This window comes from Lissotriton helveticus, chromosome 2_1 (genome assembly GCF_964261635.1).
Source record: "Lissotriton helveticus chromosome 2_1, aLisHel1.1, whole genome shotgun sequence".
Classification (NCBI taxonomy): domain Eukaryota; kingdom Metazoa; phylum Chordata; class Amphibia; order Caudata; family Salamandridae; genus Lissotriton; species Lissotriton helveticus.
The window spans coordinates 784,940,689-784,966,550 of record NC_136059.1 but is presented as its reverse complement, the minus strand read 5'-3'; the positions used below and the strand labels follow the sequence as shown (position 1 = coordinate 784,966,550).

The 25,862-nt window shown below is 43.7% G+C and overlaps 1 protein-coding gene across 4 annotated transcripts in view; it reads left to right on the top strand.

The window, feature by feature from the left end:
* Positions 1 to 25,862, top strand: part of EPB41L4A (erythrocyte membrane protein band 4.1 like 4A) — a 782,364-nt gene that overhangs the window by 637,763 nt on the left and 118,739 nt on the right. For all 4 annotated transcript variants that reach the window (XM_078675499.1, XM_078675502.1, XM_078675501.1 and 1 more), the window contains exon 13: positions 23,956 to 24,040. In XM_078675499.1, coding sequence (XP_078531625.1) covers positions 23,956 to 24,040 — 85 coding nt within the window. The remainder of the gene's footprint in view (positions 1 to 23,955; positions 24,041 to 25,862) is intronic.

The following is a 25,862-nucleotide window of genomic DNA, read 5'->3' as shown; positions in this document are numbered from 1 at the left end:
GTATGAGTGAGTCTTGCTGCGATAAGGCGATGGGTGGGTGAGTTGCTGTGATTAGAGTCGGTGTTAAGTAAATGTTGAAGATGTTCTGGATGGGTTGTTGTATCTTGGACCATAGGGGTTGGAGCACTGTGCAGGCGAAGAACTTATGTTTGTGTGTTCCAGAAGCATCTTCACTGCGCCAGCATATGTCGGTCTGTCTTAACCCCAGTTTGTGTACCCTGGAGGGGGTTCAGTTGCATTTATGAATGGTCCAGAGTCTTGATTGGGCAATCAAAGGAGTAATTTTTGATTGAAAGGGGGATTGCCAGATTCCGTGGCAGATACGTTCTGAGAAATGTGAGGACAGTATTACAGGCATTTGGGGTGACCATTTGTTTTTGAATTTTTTGGTAATGTGTGGATATAGGATTTTGTAGATGTGGGAAGCCGCGTGGCCTATTCTTTTAAGTTTCCCCAATAGGTCAGGTAAGTCTGGTTTGTGAAAGCTCTTGTGAGAACTGATTGATATTTCAAGTTTTAAGAAATTGTAGAGCTCAATTGGAGGGAGGTTGTAGGAATCTATGGTAGAGTCATTGAGCCGGATGGGGAGTGTTTTGTCAATGTGATGGAGAGCTGATGCTGCATCGCCTATTATGGGGTAAGAGTGGGAAATGGGTAGATTTTTGATGTTTTGCATAGTTAACGTAGGTTTTAGTGGGAAAGTATGTAGAAGGTGTGTTTCAATTTTCAGTCAAGGGGGTGAGGAGTCCAAAGAGTTCTTGAACCACCAGTAGCCTTGTGCTGCCAGGAAAGATTGTTGGTATCCATGGGAGTCAGACAAATTTAGACCTCCTCTGTTTTTGTTCAATTTTAGAGTGGGCTCGCTATTCTGGCTTTCTTTCCTTGCCATATACATTTTGTAATAACTTTATCTATAGACTCGAAGAATTGGGTGGTTAGATTTATAGGTAGCATGCTTGAGATGAAGTTGAGGAGTGGTGCAATCATCATTCTTATCGTGCTTATTCTGCCCCACCATGTTTTAGGAGGCCTTGATGATAAAAGGTCATTCATTTAATTAATTTAAATAATGCACCTTTCTATCAACATCATAGGTAAAGCAACAGGTCCTGACATTTTACAAATTATATATTTGTTTCTTTTTATTCTTTTCTATTCTTTCGATTTTTTGTGAGTTATGTGTAAGTCTCCTTCTCTGAACGGAGTGGATTGTCCAGTTTTTAGAACTACAGAAATTATAAAGTTCCCCTATCGTTCCCCTTCTGTCTCCACTCAATAAGCTTCATAGTAAAAAAATCCTGTTATAAAATTCGAGGTGTACTTGTGAAAGTTTTTTTATGTCTTATGTTGATAACTAACTGTCCCATATATGCAAGGAAGGAGAAGGGGGGAAGGATGGGGTTGTAGCAAGAGGTAAAATAAAATTAGAGTAAAGATCACGCTGAGAAATATTTAAGATTAATGAATTTATCCTGCTCTCAATAATTTGTTTTAAAAACAATTTTTTCAAAGATTTAAAAAAAATAATAATAAAATGTTTTTGGGAATACCATAAAAAAAACATGCAGCTTGCCTTTATTTCCATACTTGGTTACTTTTTGGGTTGGGAAACTCTTGGGAACCGGTATGATCCTTATCAATCCGGGATTCAGGAATCCTAACAATTGCGCTTGGAACCGGAACAAGCAACCAGGGCTCCGCACTAATGCTATAAAGCTATACATAATTTTAAGATTTGTATCTCCATATACTGTACTTCAGGATGCTCCGGTAGCTCCAACTCTGAATGTTGCGCAAGTTCCACAGTTATACCCTATAACCCTGATCCAAACTAAGGTGGTTAAATCCATTTTGTGTGCAACTCCCAGTTGCACTGGAAACCGAATTCTAGGCCAGGGAGTATTTGCCATTTTGGTGCCCTTTTGCCTCTTTCTTCGCTGCACAGGTGCTTTGCTCATGTGTGGATTACATACGATGCAGTACTTGCCCACAAGGTTATGGCAGGTAAAGCCTGTAAGTAACCTATTGGCATATACCATGACATTTCGATTTGAGCAATGCACAGCATTGTTATTTCCCACCCTGGAATGCATTCCAGGGTGCACAAATTAGAGTTGCAGGCTATTTGCCAATAAAATCATCGCAGGATTTTACCTACCGTTCGCTTGTGGGCAAATAGCGATGATTGTACAAATTGCACAGAGTCAAATGGCACATGTGAAATTAGCACATTTACAAATGCCATCCGACTTGGTTTCCTTTTTCAGTTGCAAATTGCAGTTTGCGCTCAAAGTGCAAATGGATGCTCAGTTCAAATTAGGGTCCATGAAAACAAGTCTTTTGGATTCAGATGTATGTTGGTGCTTTGCTGATATAGCTTTTGTAAATACAACTGCTATAGAAAATAGATTCCCTGACTTCTTCAAATAGCATTGGATCAGCATATTAGCAAATGTAACTCTTCATGAATAAAGAAGGCCTGGCTGAAAACGACTACTACCACCAAATTGCCATCATGGAATCATGCTGCTCCAATTTCTCCCTGATAGGATTGTCCTGGTATTGGCAATGGTCACCTCCAGAATCGATTACCAGAACAAAAGTATGAACAAGCAACAAAAAGCCTATAGCATTACCGCCTGCTTCATTGTTGGCTTCGAACGCTCACACTATATCTCACCCGCTCAGATGTCCCTCCATTAACTTAAAAAAAACAATGAATTTAGTTCAAATCTTGTCTCAGACACAACTCTGCCATTAATTGCCATATGTTTCTAACACATTGCCACATTCTTGGCCTGTGGTCAGTCTTTTTCTAAACAGACTAGCTGCCCATTGGTGAGATACAAAAGTTGTATTGTATTCTATTGTATTGCAACATTTACGTAGCTTTCACTATCCTTATTTGCTACATGGGCTGCATGTTCTCTTTGTTTTTGATCCTATGCGGAAAGTTTTCCATGGCGTGTGTGATGACCACCAAGGTGCGGTTATCCTGTAATGGGAAGTTATATTTCCATGTCCTGTGCGATGACCTTGCAGGTGTGTTTAGCTTGTTATGGTATGCAGCCCTTAATAGTGTGGTGGATGAAGAGGTGTGAGAGAGTGGCATGCAGTTTATAGTTTTCAGTAAGCTGGTAGCTTTGAGAAGTTCTGCAGGTCCCTTTATAGTATTTTTTATGACCAAACTCCATTTATCTGGTTACTATGCTGAGTTGTCCAATCCAAGATATTCTCTTTAAAAGTGTATGGTCCTGATCAGGCATTGTTGGCAAAAGAATTGTTGGAGAGATCTCTTGGGATTGACTTTGGTACTATCATCCCATATCTGATTGACTTTGTGAGCTGCAAAGAAGCAGTCATAGTATGTAGCTAGTTGTGACCTTCAGTAGTGGAGTGCATTAGAGTCCATTAATTGGCCAGCAGTATGTGACATATCTCTTCGTTTGTTCCATGTCTGTTCAATTGGTGATTACAAGGGACTTTCCAACCCCATTACCTGATGGGGGAGAATGTAGTAGCCCATCGTGGTCACAAACTGGACACCCCTTCAGGGAGATGCCAGACTACTGCTTGGTGAAGTCTCAGCATTCAGGGACCCTCGTTGTCAGCTGAAGTGCCTCCTCTGCTAATCAATTGGGATGCTCGTTATTAATAATAGAAAGCAGCCTTGCGATGTACGTGTAGATTATTGATGTTATGGATATATAGATAGCCCTGTCGCCCCATGGATGAAGACAGGACGACATTTGTACATAGTACTGAAAGAGGCCTAGTACATGATGATCGGGGCCTTGTGATAATGTTGTGCGAAGCTAGATGTGTAAACAAAGTAGTTTCAGAATGAATTCAACATTGTCGTGCATGCAAATATGTGCAAAAGTTTACGGCTGAAATGTTATTGTGAGGCCAATGTAAGAAATAATCTGCTTCGCTACATGGGCCTAATCCGAGAGCATAACAGTATAGTAATGGTCCACAGTAATGCTGATTGCATTGCCTGATGATCTATTGTGATCTTTGGTGCCTGCAGGTATCAAACGTTACCTACAAAGATGCCCCCATCATCTCCTTTAGGAGTTGTCCTCTGATATCAAATAAAGATGTTTGTCTCCCAGCTCGGTTATATTTGAAATGACAGTGATTGGACTCCTCCACCCTAGAGTCTTTTTCTAAATTTGTTTACTAGAAATAATGCTTGGTGATTGATTTATAATGTAAGGGTCTTTATGGTCAAGCGATCACTTCTTGTATAGCAGGACAAACAAGCAAAACGATACGTTGATTGAGCAAAGTAAGCATTGATGATGTCAGAGAAAAACTGAACAGGATTATCTGCATTCTCAACTAGAATTTTTGATTGAGCGTTTGCCTCTACTTCCTGCTACTCTAGAGCTTAATCGTCCGTTATTTTTTATTTCAGCTTCAATGGTTTGTTTTAAATTCCACAGTTTCCTCTTGCGAGTTTAATAAGCATGGTTTGACCTTAAATGCAATTCTGGGTCTTTTGACAAGACCTTTGATTGGCGATTATTTTGTCCCCTTGCCTGTCGCCTTTGTGCTGAGAAATGTTTTGTTAATACAACAGTTCTTGGTTGGTTCTTACATTTCTGCTCTAGCATTTATAGAATTTTCTATGTTTTAAACAGTTTGACCAACTTGCTGTTGAGGATTTTTTTCTTGTATTCTTGTTGTAAATACTTTTCTTCCCTTTAATAGTTTGTTTTGTATATTGCCTTAAACTTGTTGCCAATTCTTTTCCCACTACTTATTCAGATTTTTTTAAGTGTAGGAGCGGAGAGCCAGGGCATTTTGCCCTTGCCTAGCATTAGTGGGGAAGATTGTCTGCATGGGTGACAAGGGAGGAATTGTAGAGCATTGTTTGCATCCAGAGTGAGCCTATGGCCTAGAACTCCCAGTGTTCCAGGCTCTTCCCTTTGGAACTCACCCCATAGACCCTACCTTCTCGAATAAAACTTTCTGGGGTACCAGAAAGCTGATACAACGGAGAGAACTACTGGTTATGGGATGTCCCTGTTCCCATCGTAATTCCCCATATCCTTCCCAGCCACCTCCAATGAACATCAGTGCATTTAGGAAAGTGCCCTCAAATATGGGCAAGCAGACAATCTCTGGCTACCAATGTTTCTGTCAACAAATATATTATATGAAGGAAGATGCAGATAATGCCTAGATCTGTGTGGGATGACTCTCAGAGTGGATTAAACCACAGGAGCTGGCGAGAGTTACTTATTTTACAGTTTCTGGAGTCACATTTCGTCCTTTGGTTGACATTTATACATGATTACAGCCTCAACTTAGAAAATCATCATTACTTCCCAAGATGTGTGGGCTTCGCACCCTGAGGTTCGTGAAAAACAGAGGGATTTGGAAATACAGGCATCAGCGTCTAAATAGGTCAATTTTATCTAAAAGCTGACATTTTGTTCTGGAGAGAGCTGCTCACAAAATTGCATTGTGTGAGGAAAGCGCTTCATGCAATTATTTTCTATTTAAATTTAATTTGCAACGGTAAACCATGACATTCTATGCGGACAGACTCATCATGTAACATCAGTTGGCAACCTATGTTTTTATCTGTCATTCTTGTCTCAAAGCGGCAAAACCTGTCAATAACAGGACATTCAATGCAAGGACAGATAATTGGAGATTTCAACATTGTAATAAAAACACTCTTTGTTAGGCGGAGATGGGGAGAAAAGTGATGGGAAAATATACTTCAGAAAAATAGATCTCACTATTTTTTGCTATCTACTTGTATGCCTTATGGCGACATTCAGGGGTCGGTACTTATTGCAATTTTAATACCCATCGCATATGTTGATATATTGATGGATTATAAGCATGTCTTGAGCACTGTAGCATGTCTTAAATATCCACCATTGCAGGTGCCTCTATACATTTGTGATTCAATACATTTTAAATAAATTTGAATTATTGGACACATCTAATAATACATCCATTACCCCCTTCCTATTTCCCCTCCTTATGGCCCCCACTCCCACCCTGGGTGATTTGCTGTGTGTAATGAATATCATGGGAAGGCTGGTTTGCAGAATTATCTAAGATTATTCAAGGCATGCAGCTCCTAAGCAGGGAACTCTGCAGAGTCACTTAATAGCCATGCCTTTCAACTGTTGCGGGGGATGAGCTGCAGCTCCATCAAAGTTCTTGGGCATGTGAGAGGTTTAAACCTTTCAGTGAAAAGTTCCAGTATTGAGCCCCACTGTTCACTAAAATGTGTTGCACTGTCCCCAATGTTGTGACAGTTCTAAATTCCTAATACAAGCTATGGTCTGTGATACCAGTCTTTGCTCTTTTAAAAAAAAATTTTTAGGCATCACATTGGTAGATATATATAACTTTGGCATGTTTGGCAAGCTCATCGTTACACCACCGTTATACAACTTCTACATGCTGCACTGTTGACATCCCTGTTGTATTCACTACTCCCGGCAGCATATCCCAATTCAAAATACATTTCCCACTACTCAGTGCAGTATCTCAGCATATATGTAGCGGTTGTGCACGTTTGTGTGTCATGTTGCGTAACTTTTTACTCCTAGTTGTGTTGTGTGGCATGGTCGTCTTGTTGTAGTAGGTATTCCCTCAGTGGCTGCCATATGCCCTTTGGGCGAGATGTAGGGGGCTGGAGTTCTGCGAACAACTCGCTTGTGGTGTCATAGTGTATCATTCTCTTAATCCAGTTTTTTACTGTGGGTTTCTGTTTACTGCCCCAGTGTATAACTATTTCTTGCTTTGCAAGGAACATTGCCATTGCTACGAATCTGTACATGCTCCTAGATCTCGTCTACATAGCCCAGTAAAGCTAATAATGGGGAGTGGTCCAATTGCAAAACGGTCATCTGTTGCACTTCCCTGAATATGTCTTGCCAGTATGAAACTATTGTGGTACATATTCATGTCATCTGTGCAAATGTGGCCGCATGTAAGTTACATTTGGGACAGTGCACAAATCTGGCGCTGTCCATGCGAACAATCTTCTGTGGCTTGACGTAGGCCCTTCTTAGGACCTTAAAGTGGATCAATTTGTGTCTGTGATTACATGAGATTAGTTGTGTTTGTGTACAACAGCTTTTCCAAGTTTTGTCAGTTAGGGGATGCTATAGGTCAGCTACCCAGGCGTCCCATACCTTCGCATCGTGTTGCGGCATGAGCACAAGTTAAGCTTTATATAGTCGGGACATAATGTGCTCTCCGCTGTGGTCCTCAATTATAAATGTGATTGGTGCAAATTCCTTAGGACCAATGGGGTAAGTGGGTATGGCATCTCTTAGGGCTCTCTGCATATGGGCCAGAACAAAGTGGTCCATGAAAGAAGAAGTTTAAAACCGGGGGTCCCCTATGTGGGAGAATACATGCCTGTTAGGGAACAATGCTACGTATGCCCAGACGCTGAGGGGTGCATTTCGTTAATGTGTCCAGTATGGGGGAGCCATGGGTGGGCAAGTATTGGTAGTGCTGGGGAGTACAATGTCATCCCCTCTGTTTATCTGAGTAACCGCAATCGCAACCATGCTCAGCATGCAGTGTACAATATTTGGATATCGTGGGGTCTCTTGACATCTCAACTGGCAGCAGCAAACTCAATGGGGTGGGTCCGCCAAGTCCCTCTCTGGATTAGTGCACGGCACAGACCAGTCTTTTCTCTTAGGTGGTTCTGTCTTGTTATAGGCAGGAATTGGGACCCGAAAGCCAGTGAGTTGGTGTATGGCTTCCTGTAATTCATCTCAGTCTTATTTTGCTGCAATTGGATAGAACATGTGTGCTCCGCTCCCCATTGACAACCAACGATACTTTCATTGTATCTATTGCATGTAGTTTCACTGGGGTGATGTGCCATCTTAGCAGTGGTTTCGAACTGGATTCAGCTCCACCCACACTTGTGGTTCCCCTGATGGAGTTGTGAAGAATATCAACTGAGTTGTCGTTGGTGAGTGTAATACCAAGTTCTCTTTCCCAAGAACCTTGAAAGTTCTAGTTTGGTACCTCCTTGGCAGTCCTCAATATTAGGTACAATTTTGAGACCAGGTCTGGCCTGTGTGTGCCATCTGTAAAAATGTCACAAATGGGGTCAACTCCGGAGTTGCTCCCCCTTTATTTGCATGCCGAATGTATGTGTAGTGGAACCTTTCACTCTGGGAACAAAGGGGGGCATGTATCTCAACTGGGCTGCACTGTAGATGAAGTCTGATATTCCTTTAGCACATCGGTTTCACCCTTTGAGTCCACCAGGAGGTTTTGCTTCGGAGTACCCATATTTTAGACTTTTACTGTGAGGGAGTCTCACTACCTGAGTCTCACTCCTGATAAATTCATGCTATTTGGACTGAGGGTGTTAACCTCAAGTGTCCACCTTTTAAGATAAGGTCGCTGCTGCACATCTAGAGTAGGAGGCACTGGGAGTGAATTTGCAGTCCCCATTAACCTACATCCACACCCCATGGAACTTCAAGATTAGTCATATTTCTCTGGCTGAACTCATAATCAGATTCCAGACGTTTTTCCCATCTGCTGAGCTAATATTCTGTTCCCCAGCAGAGGGATTTAAGGCCTCCCCACACAAAAAAAGGCAGTTAACAGAGATTGACTCAGTTCCAGGGTAAGGTGATGGTGAGGAATGAAGAGAAAACCTGCATCTGATAATTATCTGATCACGCTGCTCCTGGGCAGTGACAGCTGAAGCCCACTGGAGCAAAGGAGGGAGCCCTCTGGAGCCAACACAGAAGAGGTAGACCTTTGAAGTTCTGGTGGCAAGGAATCAGCTGTGTCAGCTCGGGGCAGAGCTGAGGCCCTTAAAGGAGCTCTTCCCAGAGAAAACTTGGTCGCCATCTTGGATGTCCCAGAATGCTGTGCTGGAGGGTTGGGACAGGGGTGGAGGGATTGGCCAGGGGTGTGTAGCATCCACAACTTTCCACCACCACTCAAAAATCCCTGTACAATAGAGAGACAGAGGAAAAGATGATATACCTGTGTAGACCTGTGTGCTACAACAAAGGATTCCCAGTTGGAAGGAGAATCCACCTGATGCCCTGCAAAGATGGGCTAATGACTTTTACTCCACCTAACGCCCTTGGCTAAAATGAGCTTTCTCAGGGCCAGAGGCGCTGGCACCCTTATCCTCCAGAAGGAGCAGTTGAGAAATAGATCTGTCCGGAACCGTGGAGGGTTCTCCTGGAGACTTCTGTGGAGTGGTCCTGGACTCCGCTGACACACAGGTACCCTTCAATATACATGATGGCTCTGAGGCTGGGGGAGGGCGGTACTACACTGTGTGTATGTTGCTGACTAGTTGCCCCAGAGAGGCGGTACACAATAACCCCGCCAGCAGGAGAATAGCACCAAGAGCCAGTCAGAAAACAGGTCTAGCGCAGGGAGTCATAGAACTGTGCTCCCCACAAAAAGCATGCTGTAGAGGCCAGGAGGCCTGCAGAAGTTCTCCTGGTGGTCCTGGTGGCTATGGCTGACCATCAGGAGGAAGAACCAACCGAAGATGGAGAATATTGGCACAACTGGGTCAGAGATGTGCACTTTTAATGATTTGCACTTTTAAAGCAAAAAGAAGAAGATAACTGAGTGTATGACACTCTACCTGGTGTCTTTTATGAACTCCTGCGGTGGGCAAAGGCACAGGGCCAAGGAAGCAGCACATCTGGAGGTACTCCATTTCTGCTGTGGTGGGGCATGGGTAGTCCCCCTCCATGAGCTTCTGGGGCCTCCATCTCCAGTGGTTTTCTTCGGGGTCCCCTAGGGGCCATTTCCCCGGGGACCAAGGAAGACCAGGTGCTCAGAGGCACCTTACACCGCTCCAGCCTGGGGGAGAACAGAGCACAGATGGGCATGGAACAGGAGGAGGAGCTGTTTTGGAGCAAGGCAGCGTTGCTTGCGCCTGAGTCAAGAACAGAGTAAAAGGATTGCTGGCTCCCGCTCCTCATTTGGAAAGCCAGCTGGGGCCGCAAGGCTTTGGGGATCCTTCCAAAGCACCAAACGACCCAAGCAGCACAAGGTTGGCCCAAGTGGGACCAGGGCACCCCACAAATAAAAATAGAACAGAGGTGCAAGGCTGCGCCTAAAAATAAAGTGAAAAAGACGCCAGGTGGAGGCTGTTTGCAGCTCACAGACCCCCTCATCAGTTACGCACGCTCATTTGCAAATGTACTATTTCTTGTGGTGGTCACACAATTGGCAGGAACACCACCAATGTTTGCTATGGAGTATTTGGGGGTTGCAGAAGTGCAGCAGCCCCCCAATGTATTTTTCGAAAATTTGCCTTAGGTTTTCTGGTACCTTGCACACATGACCCCAGGAGAGATTTTTATTAATTTGAAAGTACAGAGTTGTTGTTCTCAGGGTCTGAAGTGTGGGGACCGTTTGTGGTAAGTCTTTAAGCTACATTATATGACCTGTACACAGTGTAGAAATATTCTATCACGTGTTCCGTTTAATTTTTACTGAATGCACTTGAACCTGGTGATTTTTCAAAAGTGGTGTTAATGATTATACAATGGTGAAAAATAACAAGTGTTATTAATGTGGTGACAGCCTCACAAAACACGTAGGTCTTCTGTATGTCTAATTACATCCCCCTATATTATGATGTGGTGTCTGGTATAGGTGGGGTAGCATATGGTGATCATGGTGCTCAGGACCCACTAGAGGAGAGGTATGATGTGGGTGTGTGACCAAGGTACTGCCAGCTTTCTAAATGTATCTATTTGTAACATATTGTTTAGTAATTAGTAGTGGGTTGCAATAAAAGTACTTTTGTTTTTTAAAACAAAAGGCTCTGACTGGACAATAATTTATTAAGTGTTGACGTTAGGCACCTGTGAATTGAGGTTTTTAGCCCACACTACCTCCCCCAAGTAGGCCTTTGATTGCTCTGCTTCACTATCCTGAGATAGTCAAGAGCTTGAATGGGATACTTGGTTCCCAGTAAAGAGACAATTGTGGACCTATTACTTGTGAAAGACCTGCATCCTTCACAATCTAGAGGTTGTGAGGCTTTTGATAGGTTTGATAACTTTCTCTTTTACTATAGGGTTTGCTGGATTTTCTGTTTGAGGGGGAATGTATATAATTTAGCTTGTCCAAGGTATTGGACAAGTTTTGGACTGACTGGTTCTATATTATTGCTGATAAAAGCTATCCAATTTTTCTGCCTCGCCCATCCACTTTGCTCTCTTCCTATTCTTGAAGTGTTTGGTATGATAGTTTTTCTTTCAATCTAAATACTAGGGGTTTCCCCACCTTATTTTGTTTGTCGTTTCACTGCAAAGGAGTATTTTGCGTAGTCTAAATTGGCCACTTGGACATTTGTTGGTGTTCACAAATCTATCTCTGACCTCTTTGCACTCTCGAAAGCTTGGCATAAATCTCCTTATAAGGTAGTAAGAGAAAGGAACACCCCCTAAAACAAGGTAGGTGTTTCTCTGTGGACGTTTTGCAATTGCATTTCCACTTCCTTTATCCGTTTTTTGCACGGACAAATATAGGGTGTACATTCTTACATGATACAATGGAAATTCACAAAAGTTTTCCAGGGTTGTGCCTGGCAACCCGAAGCCTTTGCCGGAGTTTCCTAGAAAAGTTTTCTGAATTCCAAAACGACCGAAATCGAAAATTAGCATACTTAAATTTCAGAACAAACATTATCAAGGATTTTGCCTACAGTATGTACAATTTAAAGTGCACTGTTAAGCTGACTTAAAGTTCAACAAAAATAGTTATTCGACATAAAATTACCAGAGATTTCCAGGATTTTCTGCAGCACTCTCAATGAGCCCATACATTGCACGTTAGTACCTATGCATATATCGTTTCAAAATCCGCCAATTACGTTGCAATTTTGATTCAGCCAACCCGCAAAACCACCGCACCGTCTGATAATTTTTGTTTTGGATTCTGAAAAATGGCTAAAACTGGATGTCTCTGACTTGGCCTTTGACAAGGCTTTTAGTCCCATATATAGATATTTGGAGCCCCTCTTACAAATCACGCCCTCAGCCCTTACGTTTAGGGCCAAGTTAAGGTAAAGTATTTGGGAATTTGTCCTGAATCCTATGATTTCTCAAAGTTTACTCTTTCACTTCTGGAAGATGTATCAGAGCTAAAATGATCTACTTTCCAACGTTTACTGAGCCTAGAAAATGTTATTCCATTCAGATGACTTTAAGGCAAGTTTTTTTAATATCAATATCGTTTTTTTTACATAAACAAAAAGAAAACAGTGACCGGTTACTTCGATGTCATGAGTTTGTATGTAAGGATATAACTTGAGTTGAGCACTGTTGTAATACAATTAGTTACAAGAGAAAAGAAATTCATGATTAAAAGTCAGAGAGGCCATCATTATGGTCAAGCTAAAGGGATACTCCATCAGATTTGTGTGCTTGAATCAAATTTGAATGCTTGCAGCTATGAACATGCTATGCTCTGGTACTAGACATGTTAGAGCATTATGGGAAGAGGCATACAAAATTCAGATACCAAAATGCCCCACGAGTCCTCCTCGCTGACCTGTGCAACTCACACACAAGCATGAGGCTAAAACTATGGGTGTTCATTGTGACCTGTCATCTGATTTATGTTTTATTTCCAATATTAGGGAATCCCAGCTGACCACACTAGTATCTCTACCTCTGCTGTATCTCAAATGCTCTGCTGCAGCCTCTTCTGCCTGTGACCATTTATAGAGTTCATTTTTCAAGCCTCCAAGGTTGGTGCCTGCGCTGCCGTGCAGGTGAGTGATATTGCTCTTTTGGCTTGTAGAAAGGCCAAATACTCACATTTATAGTTCAACTTATCTTTTTTGTGTCTGACCATTAAACCCAAAAGGCATATTTAAGGATCATGTATGCCTTCCCTTTGGGCTCATCTACCCACCTGGTCTATCAGCGATGATCAGAACTTGCATAGTGTCGATCATACCCAAACCATGTGATAGAAGGATGCATCAGCCTTGTGGCATCTAGGGCATGTCTGTGGTTCTGGGGATACATTTTGGTGAGTTGTGCTGGAGGCAGATAGTGCAGTGGAGGTAGTTCAATTGTAACAGTTTAAATCTTGCATTTCTTGAGATCTTGGACATATGTTGTGGAGTCATTTGATACTCCGTACGAGTGAACTTTGTGTCAATGTTTCTTTCCCACTTCTGTCTCAGAACCTATTCTGTGATATCCTCACTGCTTTGTACTAGGCTGTTACTGCATGTCAGTTACCTCCCTGGGATAACATCAAGTGTAAGACCTGATCTGTGTCCGGTGCCTCCATTTGTGAGCCCTACGTTGCCCTTTTCAACCTGCATATCGCTACATTTATCAGAAACTGACCTCTCCTGGAGGACATCGAAAGTACTCAAGATACCGGAGTCATACAGTTGACCCATTGTGGCGAGTTGAACCTCGTCCCAAAGTTGTCTGTCATATATGTTGAGCTGCGCACTCAGTTTAAGGACACATCATATTTGGAGCTCTTTGGAGTATACAGGTTGAACACCCACTTTTTGCCAGAAGTGCTCCCAAAAGTGTTTAGCTACCTGCAGCAGACTCTTTTGTAAGCCCTTCTGATATTGTCGCCCATATACATATTCTTCTGTTGGAGTTCCACCCAGCTCCCTCATCACATAGTCAAGTTAAGGGCATAGCACTTGACTCATCAATGCCGGCACCCACTGTGCCACTTGGTAGTTGGATTCGAAATCAGGTGCTCGCAAACCCCTCTCGCGTGTGGGTAAGTAAAGTGTCTACAGAGCTACCCTGCACCTGCCTGTGCCCCACATCAAATCCATTAATATTGACTTTAGGTCAGAAAAAACACCCTCCCAAGTACCAGTGGTGTACTGGTGAAGAAGTAGAGCAGTCACAGCAGAAAGACCATGTTGGCCAGTGCCAGTCTATGCATGGACAAAGGAAGTTTCGTTCAGAAGTACACTGATGCACTAGAAGATGACAACACCTTCTTAAAGTAACCTGCCAAGATGTTTTTATATTGCCTATAAATATTATAAATATCTTGCCTATAAATATGAATCCTCAAGCACTTAAATGTGTGATGTTCGAATTTGAGGCCTTTTGTGTCTATCCAACTGTCTTCCCCATCATTGTGTCCAACTATTGGGATAATAAACGTCATGGACCTATTCATCACCATGCCTGATACAGCCCCAACATCCTCCAGCTCAGCCAATATCCAAGGTAGTGCCTTGTTTACATCCCCTACGTACAACAGTATGTTGTCTGCGTACAGTGAAATTATACATTTATGGCCCCAGATCTCTAGTCTTGGCTGTCGATGATGTCTCTCATATGTTTGGCTTAGGGATCCATTGCCTGGGGGAAGACGACTGGCGACAGGAGACAACCCCGACTGGTGTCCCTGCATAATCGTTTTTGGTTGTAATTGAGCTTATAGTAGTGGTGCTCATAAAAGGGAAGTCACATGATAGGGTTTCAGTTTCAGGATGAGTTTAATTTAAATATAGAGCATATCATAGGGTATAAGAGCAAGGTAATGAAATTGTGGATTTATGATTGCATGGATATTTTTAATTAATTATGTTAATTGATGGGCTTTATTTACATTTCGTACCCCTGACGAAGGGCTCATTAGCCCGAAATGCTTTGGGTATATATATGCACCGTTCCCAAGGATATAAAGTGAATTCTAACATGCTACAGAATAAGGCCTGGATTTGGTATTTCTGCTGCATTAAAAGTGTGGAATTACACTATCCTTGTAATAACATTGACGAACTTTTGGAATAAAATATGGATCACAATGGATTAAATGGTTTAAATTTGGTTCTTGAATGTTAGACTCCTTAAATGGACTATTCGGTTAGATGTAGCGGCTTGAATCTGGAGGGTGATTACCTACCAGTTTGAATCGTGCCCCTGCATTTCTGCCACTTCTCCTTGTTGCTCCATTCTTTACCCTCGTTGTGGGTTGCGTGTATAGGAGTTTGATCCAGAACCTGATGTTTACCCCAAATCCAAAGGCCTCCAACATGTCAAACAAATAATTCTAATTTAATGTTGCAAAGGCTGTCCATATCAGTGGGGATAGCTACTGCCGTTGCGTGTGCCTCAGTTGCACCATCCAGTACACTGAAGAACCTTTGTGTATAGGAGCAGTCGATTTACCTGGGATAAACCCATTCTGGTCTGGGTGTACTATGTGCATACCCCTGCACCCTTTTTGAATTTACCTTTTCAAGAATCCTGCAATCAATAATCAACATCAACAGTGGTTGATATAACTAACAGGACATTGGGTCATGGCCTGCTTTAGGCAACACAGCTATAACTGTATCTTGTGTTGTGAACGGTAGAGCTCAGTGGCCTCACTGTATACTTCCAGCAAGTGTCAATTAATGTTGGTAAGTTCGTTAAAACTCAGTCAGGAGTCCATCACTGTTGGGTGTTTCCCCCGCCGACAATTGCTTCATGGATGATTGTATTTCCTCTGTTACCAATGGAGCTTCCAAGTCTTCAGTTTGCTTTGGTGTTGTTTGGCTAGTCTAGCCGTATTTAGCCCACTGCAGTATAGCTGTCTATAATAGCACATGAAGAGCTGATTTATGTCTGTCTGAGTGTGCAATTGATGTCTGTCATTATGTCTCAACTCTGTCAAGGGGGCTCGTTGCCCATCAGGGTGGGTCAAGTGGGCTAACAGTTAACTGATGTGTCTGTGTTAAAGTGTTGTTGTGCTACATAGTCTCTGTAATCATTGAGGTTTAGCCTGATGCTTACATTTTTGTGCTACGTGTGCCATGTCCAATAGTGCTTGCTGCCTGCTCTAGTGTATGCATTTCGTCTTCATCTCTAGCTAGCTGGTCCTGCAGTGTTGCCACATCCTCACTATAGTCTTGATGTACATTCCTCCGAGATAGATTTTGCAGGCCTCCCATTTCATCCTAAGCGTTACCCACTGAAACCTGATTGGACTTGACATATTGATCTATTTAGTCTGCAAATGAGCTCACAAATACTGGGTCTTCCAACATCCTCAGCTAATGCTGCCAGATCGGGATTTTGGTAGGCACCCTTCCCCATTGTAGTGTGTGTATAGCAAGAGGTCTTGATCAGGCAGGGTGCGTGCTAAATAGTCATGGCTATGTAAACGTCTGTGCGTGTGTAGATCATGGATAGAGGAGAAATAGGAGAACTCCAAAATCGTAGGTAATAATGCCCTCAGCTATCTGCAAGTCCCCAGCTAGTTACCCATACTGAGAGTGCGTCACCAGTTTTCACTGCTGTTGTTCATTGTACATGGAATGGGGGGATTGCGATATATCCTTGTGTATGTCTATTGTACAGCTGAAGTCACCCCCTACCTGCAGCGGTATACGTGCGTAAGCAGTCAATAAGAGATTATGGGCCAGATGTACGACCCACCAATTTGCGAAACGCAAATTGCGTTGCATTTGCAACTTGCAAATTGGGATGCACAACCAGAGGCGGCTGGTGAAGTTTGATAGTGGTGAGGCTGGGCTTGGCTTGGCTGAAGGGTCAGGGGTGGCACGTTAAAGGGTCATGATATTGTTTGGTAGGATGATTGCCATTTCCCAGGAAAGCACAATGTAAATGTACAGTTTGACACACACAAACTATACACAATCAAGGAGTCAAAATAAAACATTACTATTATGCATACATTATAGTGTACTTATTCATAGCTCACACGCAAATATACAATACACAGTGTGTGCGTGCGGACTAAACTTAGTTTATGCGGATATTATTCTGAACACGAAGAACATTGTCATAGTATATGCTCTGGGGAACTTATCTACAAGCTAATACTGCAAATGATATGCTGAAAAAGTGGGGCATGTAAACATACAGCATTCATACACAACCGGCTGGATACACACAGACTACACTTAGACAATAGTGTACAGTGAAAGCAAGCCTGTTGCTTAGAGTCGGCAAAAATGCAGAAAGCAGAGCTAAATAAAAACAAGTCCTTTTAATTTGAAAGCGCGCACATAACTTGTATCCACAAATTGGTGTGCTGATATGCCCACACAGAAAGTGCACAAGGCATCCAAGGAAACTCTGTGTCTCGATGCAAAGCGGCTCGAGGTATCTGCATGGTCAACCATGAGGGCTAGAAATGTACAGGAACTGTACATTCCAAAGAGATACAGGCTCTTCCACCCTGTTCAAGAGTCAACAGTGAATACTAATTATGGGGAGCAAAGAAAAATATATTGAATAACACTTTAAGACTACAGTCTTCAAAATTTCCAGCAAAGCGGCCATGTATTGAAGGGGCATGGAGCCTTGACCACAAAGTTTGATGGGGAGTTGAAAAGCTGGAATTGGTAGCTGTTGGGTACTATAAGGAACTCATACTGATGCTAAGAACTTCAGACCCCTAAGGCTCCTAATTCTGCATTTTTTTAGCAAGACCAGATGCCCTCTGTGAAGCAATGCAGGGACCATGGTGCATAAGTTCATAGGGAACAACTCACAGTAAAATAACATCACAGCAGACTCTATCTATGTCCCAGCCTCCCTTAACTCCTTGCAGATTAGTTAGAGAGTGAAATTTGAATTCACCCAGAAACTGCAAACGTGAGGACAGCTTTATACAAGTCTACCTTGTAGGACATTCCCAGACTAGTGCATTCTCCTCGCTTTGGTGCCAGTGACCTTTCCAGGAGACTCTTGGTGATAGCCAAGGTTCCACCACCCCTCCCACACACACTGCTAGTAATTATGTTAATTTAAATGCTGTTTGAAAGCCTGTTTTACATTATAGTTGTTTGAGTACCTTTCCAAAAGTCACACTGTGTACCATTTATTTGATCTTTATTCTCCTTTTTTTGAGCTTCCCAATATCCAATTTATTTCCTGGGGCTCACTGAAGTTATTTTTTTGTGCAGTTCAACAAATGCCCAAGGTCTTTACAAAGTCCACAGAGACAGACCGTCCAATAAAAATAGCTTCTGTCTTGAAAAAAACAATTTAGGCAGTTTGAAGGAGCTAAATACCAGTGAAGTAAGGAAACAGGAGATAATTTTAACGACCTTTTTTTATTACTACACACTAAGTTGACCGGGTCCAGGTTCTTATTTTTTCTTTTAACACGCACATCCCCGAGTAGTCCATTCACAGGGTTGAAAGCTGCAGGGCACCGTCTGGACTCGAGGGAAGCTTCAAGTTAGGCAACACCGCCTCCTTTGCACAGACACAGGCACGTGCAAGTGTGCCATAGCTGCCAAGGTTTCAGATTACCGTGTGTGACATTTTCATAATTTCAGTGAAATTATGAGTGACATTTCAACGACTATGAGTGACACTTTCTCGCGAGCAAAATCATGCAATGAAGACGAGGGAAACTTATAAATATGAGAAATTACAGCAATTTGAGCAACAAGAAACTCCAAGAAGTTCTTGAAACTGCTGCAGAGCACCAGAAATGGAAGGGCACTAACACTAGTGCTCCCTCCTGTAACCTCAGAAAGGTAACACCACTACTAAAGTCAGTGGCAGGCTGGCTGCCTGACCAACACTTTGCAGAGATGCATAACCCTGATAAAGTTTGGAACTTCAGTAGGCACACCTAATTAAAATGATATATTGGCTCTTTAGCTACACAGCTATCTATCAAAGAGACCAGGGTAGCCTAGGTTGAAATCCACGCGGATATTCCCACGGTGGATTTTGTAATTTCATTTATTTTGCTCTGTATTCATGACAGTATTGCTGGACAACTTAAAGAGTATTCGGTGGGTCTTTTGTCTGCGTTCCAAGTTTTCAGTGATTATAGAATTTGGTTGATAATGATTTAAAATCAGGGGGCATCATGGCCATGGCAGCGACCGAGATGGTCGACTGTCTGTAAACTTTGGCGGCCCTGCATGCTAAATGCTTTATTCACATGCTATTGGATCCCATCTGCACTGTGGGATTAAGTCGATGCCGGTCTACCTCACTTCCTGGCTGGCCTGACAGCCCCACTACATCGAGGGAAGCACCACTGCTCGGCACCGCCTGGGAGGCCTCATGGCGACAGGGGCCGCAAGTTTACCTGAGGCAGAGGCTATTGAGTCTCGCCCGAGCCTGGAACTCCCCCCACACATTGCAGTGAGGCAGACGGTGCCTTTGTAGCTGTACTGGAACCCTCGCCTGCTATTCTCATCGTGTTTGCCTGCAGCTGGCTGCAGCAAAAACCACTCACCACACTATGGAGCAATTGTGTTACGCTTTTGGTCATCGGCTCTTGCAGCCAACCCTGCCGGACAGCCGGCGAGTGCACCCCACCCCCCTCTCATACCACGTAGGACTCACTGACCTGGCGGCGAATGGCATTGCTGCCTGCGAATGCTTCTTGCAGCATCAGCGAATGCTTCTTGCAGCATCTGCCCCGATACAACGCAGCTGCTGCAGATTGGCCCACAGCTGAGGCCTGCCTGCAGCCTACTTTCCATCGGCTCCCTGAAGCACAGCGAAGGCAACACTGTGCCTCCCTCCTGCCATCATTGTCCACCGGAGACCCGCCCCCCCACTACTCCTACTTTTATCTCCTGATGGAAAATGAGCAAAAGTAAAACTGCGGGAATGCCTGGATCCTGTGTACAGTGAGTACAGCTAGGCTCTAAATACATTCGTGTTTAATTTATACTAAAATGAAACTCACAACTTACGTGACAGGTAAGTCTCTGTGCGCAGGGGCCCGGTCCAGCGGACGTGGCGGACCGGACGCCAGCAGGCCCGGCCATGATCATTCATGCCTCGCCCTAAGGCACCCTAACATGATGTCGCGCCGCGCTGCCTTGATGCTGGCCAGTCAGTGTTCGGAACGACGACACAGGCGGCATAACTAGTCTGACCCCAGCCCCACTGCTTCTTCTCCAACCTCACTTTCAGTTCCAGAACGGACGTGAGGTCATATCCAACCCCCCATGGCGCCACAGAGCTGCCGGTCTGTAAATGCAACGAGTCTCTGCTGAGGGCAGGTTCCGCCCGGGTCTGGACAGATTTGTAACATTGTAGCACCAAGGCACTGAGATCTTTTCTTTAACTCTTACTTGTTTGAGCCTGGCAAGAAAACTGCGCTGCCTGCGGCCCGGATTGGCTGCACAGTACACAGCCCGATGCCAAGGCGCCAGTTTCAGAGCTGTCGACACTGAGTGCCAGAGGTCAATGGCAAATGCGTGACAATGCATTTCAGTGCGGTGATGCGGGGACACCACACTGAAATGCGTTAGCATCACGCCAGATACGTGACACTTGGCAGGACTGGTGTGCTCCATCTGCGCCACGAGTCTGCTGGCCGAAATGACATCCTGCATTAACTACTGTGCGGGAAGAAGACACCTCAAGACTGTGCAGTGTGTCTTCAAAAACCTGAAGACAACTGCGCAGACTCGATGTTCCGTCTTCCTGCAGCCTGTATCCCACCCTTTCCCAACTGGTCCTGTCACGAGTTGGGAAAGGGTGGGGCGACCATCCTCTCCACTCCCTGACTGACGTGGAGACCCCGGCACTACAGGGCTTCAGCTTGAAGCGCCCAGGGTTAACTTTATCCAGACGTCATTAGGGGTGGAGACAGGTCGTTGAGGCTGTGTCTTTGCTAAGTTGATGAACCCGCAGGCCTCAGGGCGGCAATGAGATTGTCAGCCCGGCAAAAACTCTTGACTTTGGGCCCGCCCTGGGGCACTAAGTTTATGGAAAGCATCACTTCGACAAACAGAGTGAGTGGCAGTGTGCAACAGCCCCCCACCACGGTAATTCATGCTGTTACGTGGTTTATATATTTTTTATTTAATTTTTTTTAAAGAAGCAGTTTTAATATTGCATTTATTTTTAGTGTCAAAGTAAAGGGGGCGGAGCCCCAACGCCCTTGCACAGGAACCGTTCGCCCCTGTGCACAACAGTGTCTCAGACACTGTTTGCGATTCTTAATGGGGTCGCAAATTGCATGCCTCATTAATATTAATGACACAGGCGCAATTTGCGACCCCATTAAGCAGCTTCACTTTGGGTACCTCAGGGTTCCTCCCTTTGTTGACCATGTTCCACATTTATTGGCCCCTTTGGCTGTCCTGATTGAGTCTTTTGGCTTTGAGGTCATCTCGTATGCAGGTGACACACAGCTGGCATTTACCATTAGGCTGTTGTCAGCCTGCAGGCAGTACACTTTTTAAATCTTTTTGTCCAGAATCTTCAATTGATGAGAGCAAGCTATCTGCAGTGTAATTCCAGTAAAACACAAATTTTACTTTTTGGACGTGACATGGAGAACTTGTTCATGAACTTCTAGCCAGAACACCTATCACCGCCACCACCGTAGCCTGTCATGGCGGCTAGTAATCTGGGTGTAAAGTTCCATCGCAAGCTGTCTTTCGCCTTACGTTCTGTCGATGGTTGGCACATGTGTTGCATTGCTTCGATCTCTAAAAAAGTTTCTGGACCTCCTCCCGGTTTTGACACACAAAACTGTAGTCCTTGACTTGGCCTTCTGTGCAGACTGATTGGCCTTTACAGTCAATTCAAAATGCTGCCCCGTGGCTTATTCTGAAGATACCTACACATGCCTCTGTTTCCCATTATCTTAAATAGCTTCATTGGCTACCTGTAACAAAAGCAGATCCTGTTCAAGGTCAAGGTCATTGTCCTGGTCCATTTTGCTCTGTACATTTCTGGGCCTAAGCATCTCTCTGAGTGTGTTTCCCATTATGAGACAACCAGAACTCTTAGCTCAGTTACACCAGATTAGGGACCGCTGTTTCTGCATTGGCTACTAGGGCGTGGAATCTTTTCCCGCTGAGATCCCCACCCCAGCAATAAGACACTGGTAAGGGAATTCCTTAAAACATGATTATTTGTCTTGGATTATTTTGAGGGGTGTGGCTGGGTGGCTGGGCTTCCGGACAGCGCTGGAACACTCCTTGGAGTAGCTGTAGTGCTTTACAAACCTATCCATTCACTCATTCATCAAGCATACCTTAGTCACTGCTGCTAACTTGACGGCAAGGTTATCTTTGAATATGCGGATTACATTTCTCTGTGCTTGGAAGTGGTCAGAAGGTGACCTTTTGGCGCTCTGAAAACTAAGACATATCTGAATGCCTGAGGCACCTCCATGCGCTTGGAGGCGGTCAGTAAGGTCTGAGCGGCCTGGTTAAAGTCAGGGGTTAGACTAGTCTTTACAGCGCAGACCTAGTACAGCCACACAATCTCCAACCGAACACACAGGTCTGCCAGCAATCGCTCTGTGTGCTACAATGTCGTTCTGAACAAATGTTACACAACACACCACAACGCCACACCCTTCGTACAGTTTCGATTTTTGGGACACAGGTATCCACAATATGACCCTAGTAGACATACCTTGTTGCATGGTGATAGTACATTCCTTCTAGAATGCAAAACCTGCTCGATGTTAGGGTAAGCACAAATATTTAAAAGGTTAGCAATTGTAGAATAATTTACTGTTGAGTTGGACGTGCTGTGTTTACATATCAGGCGCGCGACAGCAAGATCTGATAATGCTATAGGACTATTTGCATACACTTCACTTGTGACAGATGAATACCTTTATTATGCGCTTATTGAATCGTGTGGAGGATGTTTACTGCTTGCCTAGGCACCGAGGGCTGGGCTTTGCTCTCAGGGGGTTCAGCGTTCAACCCTTTGTTGCAACTCAAAACCTGAAGCGAGTCAAAAGCTCTGTCAGCGGGGGATGTGAATAAACATTTATAGTGCATTTGCATGCTGAACGCTTTCCAGCACAACAAAGCTGGCGTTGACTGTGAATGTGTACATACACTTACCTTTAAAACAATGTTCAGGAAGGGTTTCACATTCATGATGAGATCGCTCATGATAACAAAATAGTTTTCTTAAAAACTAGGAATTGTAGAAGACTCTGAACTTTGCCTGACTGCTCTCTATACATTGCATTTATGTGTAAGGTCTGCAATGGTGGACCGCTGGAAGGTAATTTACCACTAGCTGGGAGATGGGTGTAAACCACAGATTGTTACAGGGGTGTACTCGGAGGTTTGGGCCTTCCCAAAAAAACTAGCATTGGGTCCACATCCCGGAGGCCATTGTTGTGCGAAATACTTATGACATCACCTTGGCAGGGTTGGCTCCTCCTTTAGAGCGGAGGAGCGTCACCCCACTTAAATTCCCCTCAAAGCTCCAGAGTTGAAAAATAAAATGTTAGTTTATGACCATTTTATTTTTCATCATCCATTCCATCCTGAACCGAGTGTCAGGACGGGGAGGGGCCTGCTGAGTGGCAGCAGGGAGGAGTGGTGGGTAGATGGCTGCTTGTGCACTGTTATAAGTGCGCATGTCTCTTTGTCTTCGGCAGCTGGGTTGAGAGCAAGTGCATGCCTCCGGTGTGTTGGGGAACGCCATGTGAGGTTGCTCTCTACAATCAGGGTTCTGCACTCATGCTTGTTAACAGCATGTGTGCAGCTCCAGGATTGGTCAGGGGAGTTTGCTGGTGCCCGCACTGCAGTTGAAGAAGCGGTCCGAGATCCGGAGTGGAGGACGTGTTCGGTAAATGTGTTTACTTTTTAATGATTTTATTTTATTCAGGTGGCCCGCTGCCACCCTCTCCCCAACCCCCATAGGTGCCAGCCGCCACTGCACCTTGCATTGAAGATTTAAGAAGATACAGCTTGTGATACAGGTGAAATGCCACTGATTCAACAGAAGTTGAAGATCCTGTTGGAAAGTTTATATGGTTCCACCTCTCCGGTGTTATATTGTTTTTACAATAGGGGCGGTGTGGTTAGTCGTCAATATGTCTGGCGCCGCTTGTTTGGAATAGGCGTGGTAAAATATCTTGATCTGTAACATAGACCCGGTACAGCCTCTTGAAGAAGACGTTTACAATTAACTGCAGATCACATTGTTCATTATTCTTTTATTTTATTCCCAGGATCGCACAGTGTAAACAGCACACACATGGAAAATGGAGAAAATGAAGGAACCACTAAAATTATTGCTCCATCCCCAGTGAAAAGGTGAGTTGGCAAGCAGTGTGTCTTCCATGCCATTTGCACTTGTTTCATCCTATTGTGTCTTTACAGCAAATTGTGTCATCAGGTTCTCACCTTACCCTGTCATTTTAAAAGACTGACTTTTGAAAAGACTCATACATACCTACAATTAAAAAAATATTAAAATGCCCCATACAAGTTTTAGCTCATCCCAAAATGGCAGTAAAATCAGAGTTTTCTTTCAATTTCGATAGGAAATCTCCCTATTGTAATAAATGGCCGCCTACTGAAGAAAGGGTGGTGGAATGTGGACAGGGAGGTAGCGGGTAGAACACATGCTACGTTGCATAGGAGTTTGGGGTGTCCTGTAGCCATTGCCCCAGAAGGACAGGATGTGGAAGAGTGCAGGAAATGAACTCAGTCAGCCAAGGTCTCTGGTTGCAGGCACTACAAAAAACAAACTTTAAAAAAAATAAACCTTTTTTTTTAAACACAGCATCGTTTCCTTATTGGAAAATTAATGCATTGAAAGATTTTTTTTTTATTGAGAGGTGATAACAGACACTGTGATCTGCGAAGCCAACCAGGCCACTATTCCTGCAATGGCCACCAATTGGAGTGAATTGCAACTTGCGACCTATCTCCTTAATATTTATGCGGTAGGGCCTACTACAACTCTCATCGAATCAGAATTTAGCATTTCCACCTATTAATGCATAAGTTGTATTGTTGATTACTTTTTTGGTCACACAATAACTTGTAAATTGCAGCCAGATTTTGCGACCAGTAACTTGTATATTGGGCCTCAGGTTCCCAGAAACAAGGCACTTAAATAAAACTAGTGGGTAAAAGCCTGTGCTCGGTATAGGCACTGAGTGATGTCTTGTTGTGGCGTGGCAAACTTCTCTATGTTTTAGCAGGATTTTGACTGCAGTTACAGATTGCATTCCATAATCCAGATGGGCTGAAATCAATTCCTTGACTGTGGTGGAAGCGCTGGAAAATTGAGAGAAACATGAACATCTATAAACTGCTTAAGTTGGTAAAAAGTAGTTCTTAACAAAAACAAATTTAATCTGCTGACTCGGCTAGATATGCTGTTCAACAAACATGCCAGGATTGTTGACCATTGCTGAGGGCGATGGAAGCCATAGACAAAGTTATCATTTGTGGGAATACGACTTTAGACTTGGTGAGATTGAGTGTTAAATTGTTCTTGGACATCCACCAGCATGTGGTGCTAAGCACCATACTGGGGTTATTGTGGTTACTTGTGAAACCAGACTTCAAAATGCTCTTTTGAAAAAACATAGGACCCATACTATAAACTGCCAAAGTATCAAATTTACTTAAATATATTTATATGAACATATTATTTTTACTGAGTTCCGTAATCTAGAAAAAAAACCTCTTTTGATTGGTTTCTTCTAGTCTAACAGCTGTACTAGCATGTTTGGAGGAAGTGCTTGGAGCTGGATTAAGTGCAGTCAAAATATGCATACAGAAATATTCATGAAAGGTTGAGATTTTGCTGAGTTTGGGCCCACTCAAGGCTGGATTGGCCATACTGGGCATCACGTGATTCCCCGCGAGGCTGGAAGGGTGGGGGCCCTGTTTTGTTATTGTTGACGGGTTTGCAGCAGTACCGCAGTATCAGCCTCCAGTAACAAAATCAGCAGATCCAGCATAATCCACTCAGCACTCACTTTCGTTTCCGTCCTACCTGTGTTTTGAAATATGTTATGGTGTTAAAAGCACCCTCTGCAGAGGTCCTTGTATGTCCAGCAGTTTTCAGGCAACAATAAAACTTTCAAGATATCTCTGCTGATTAATCTTCCTGCTGAAG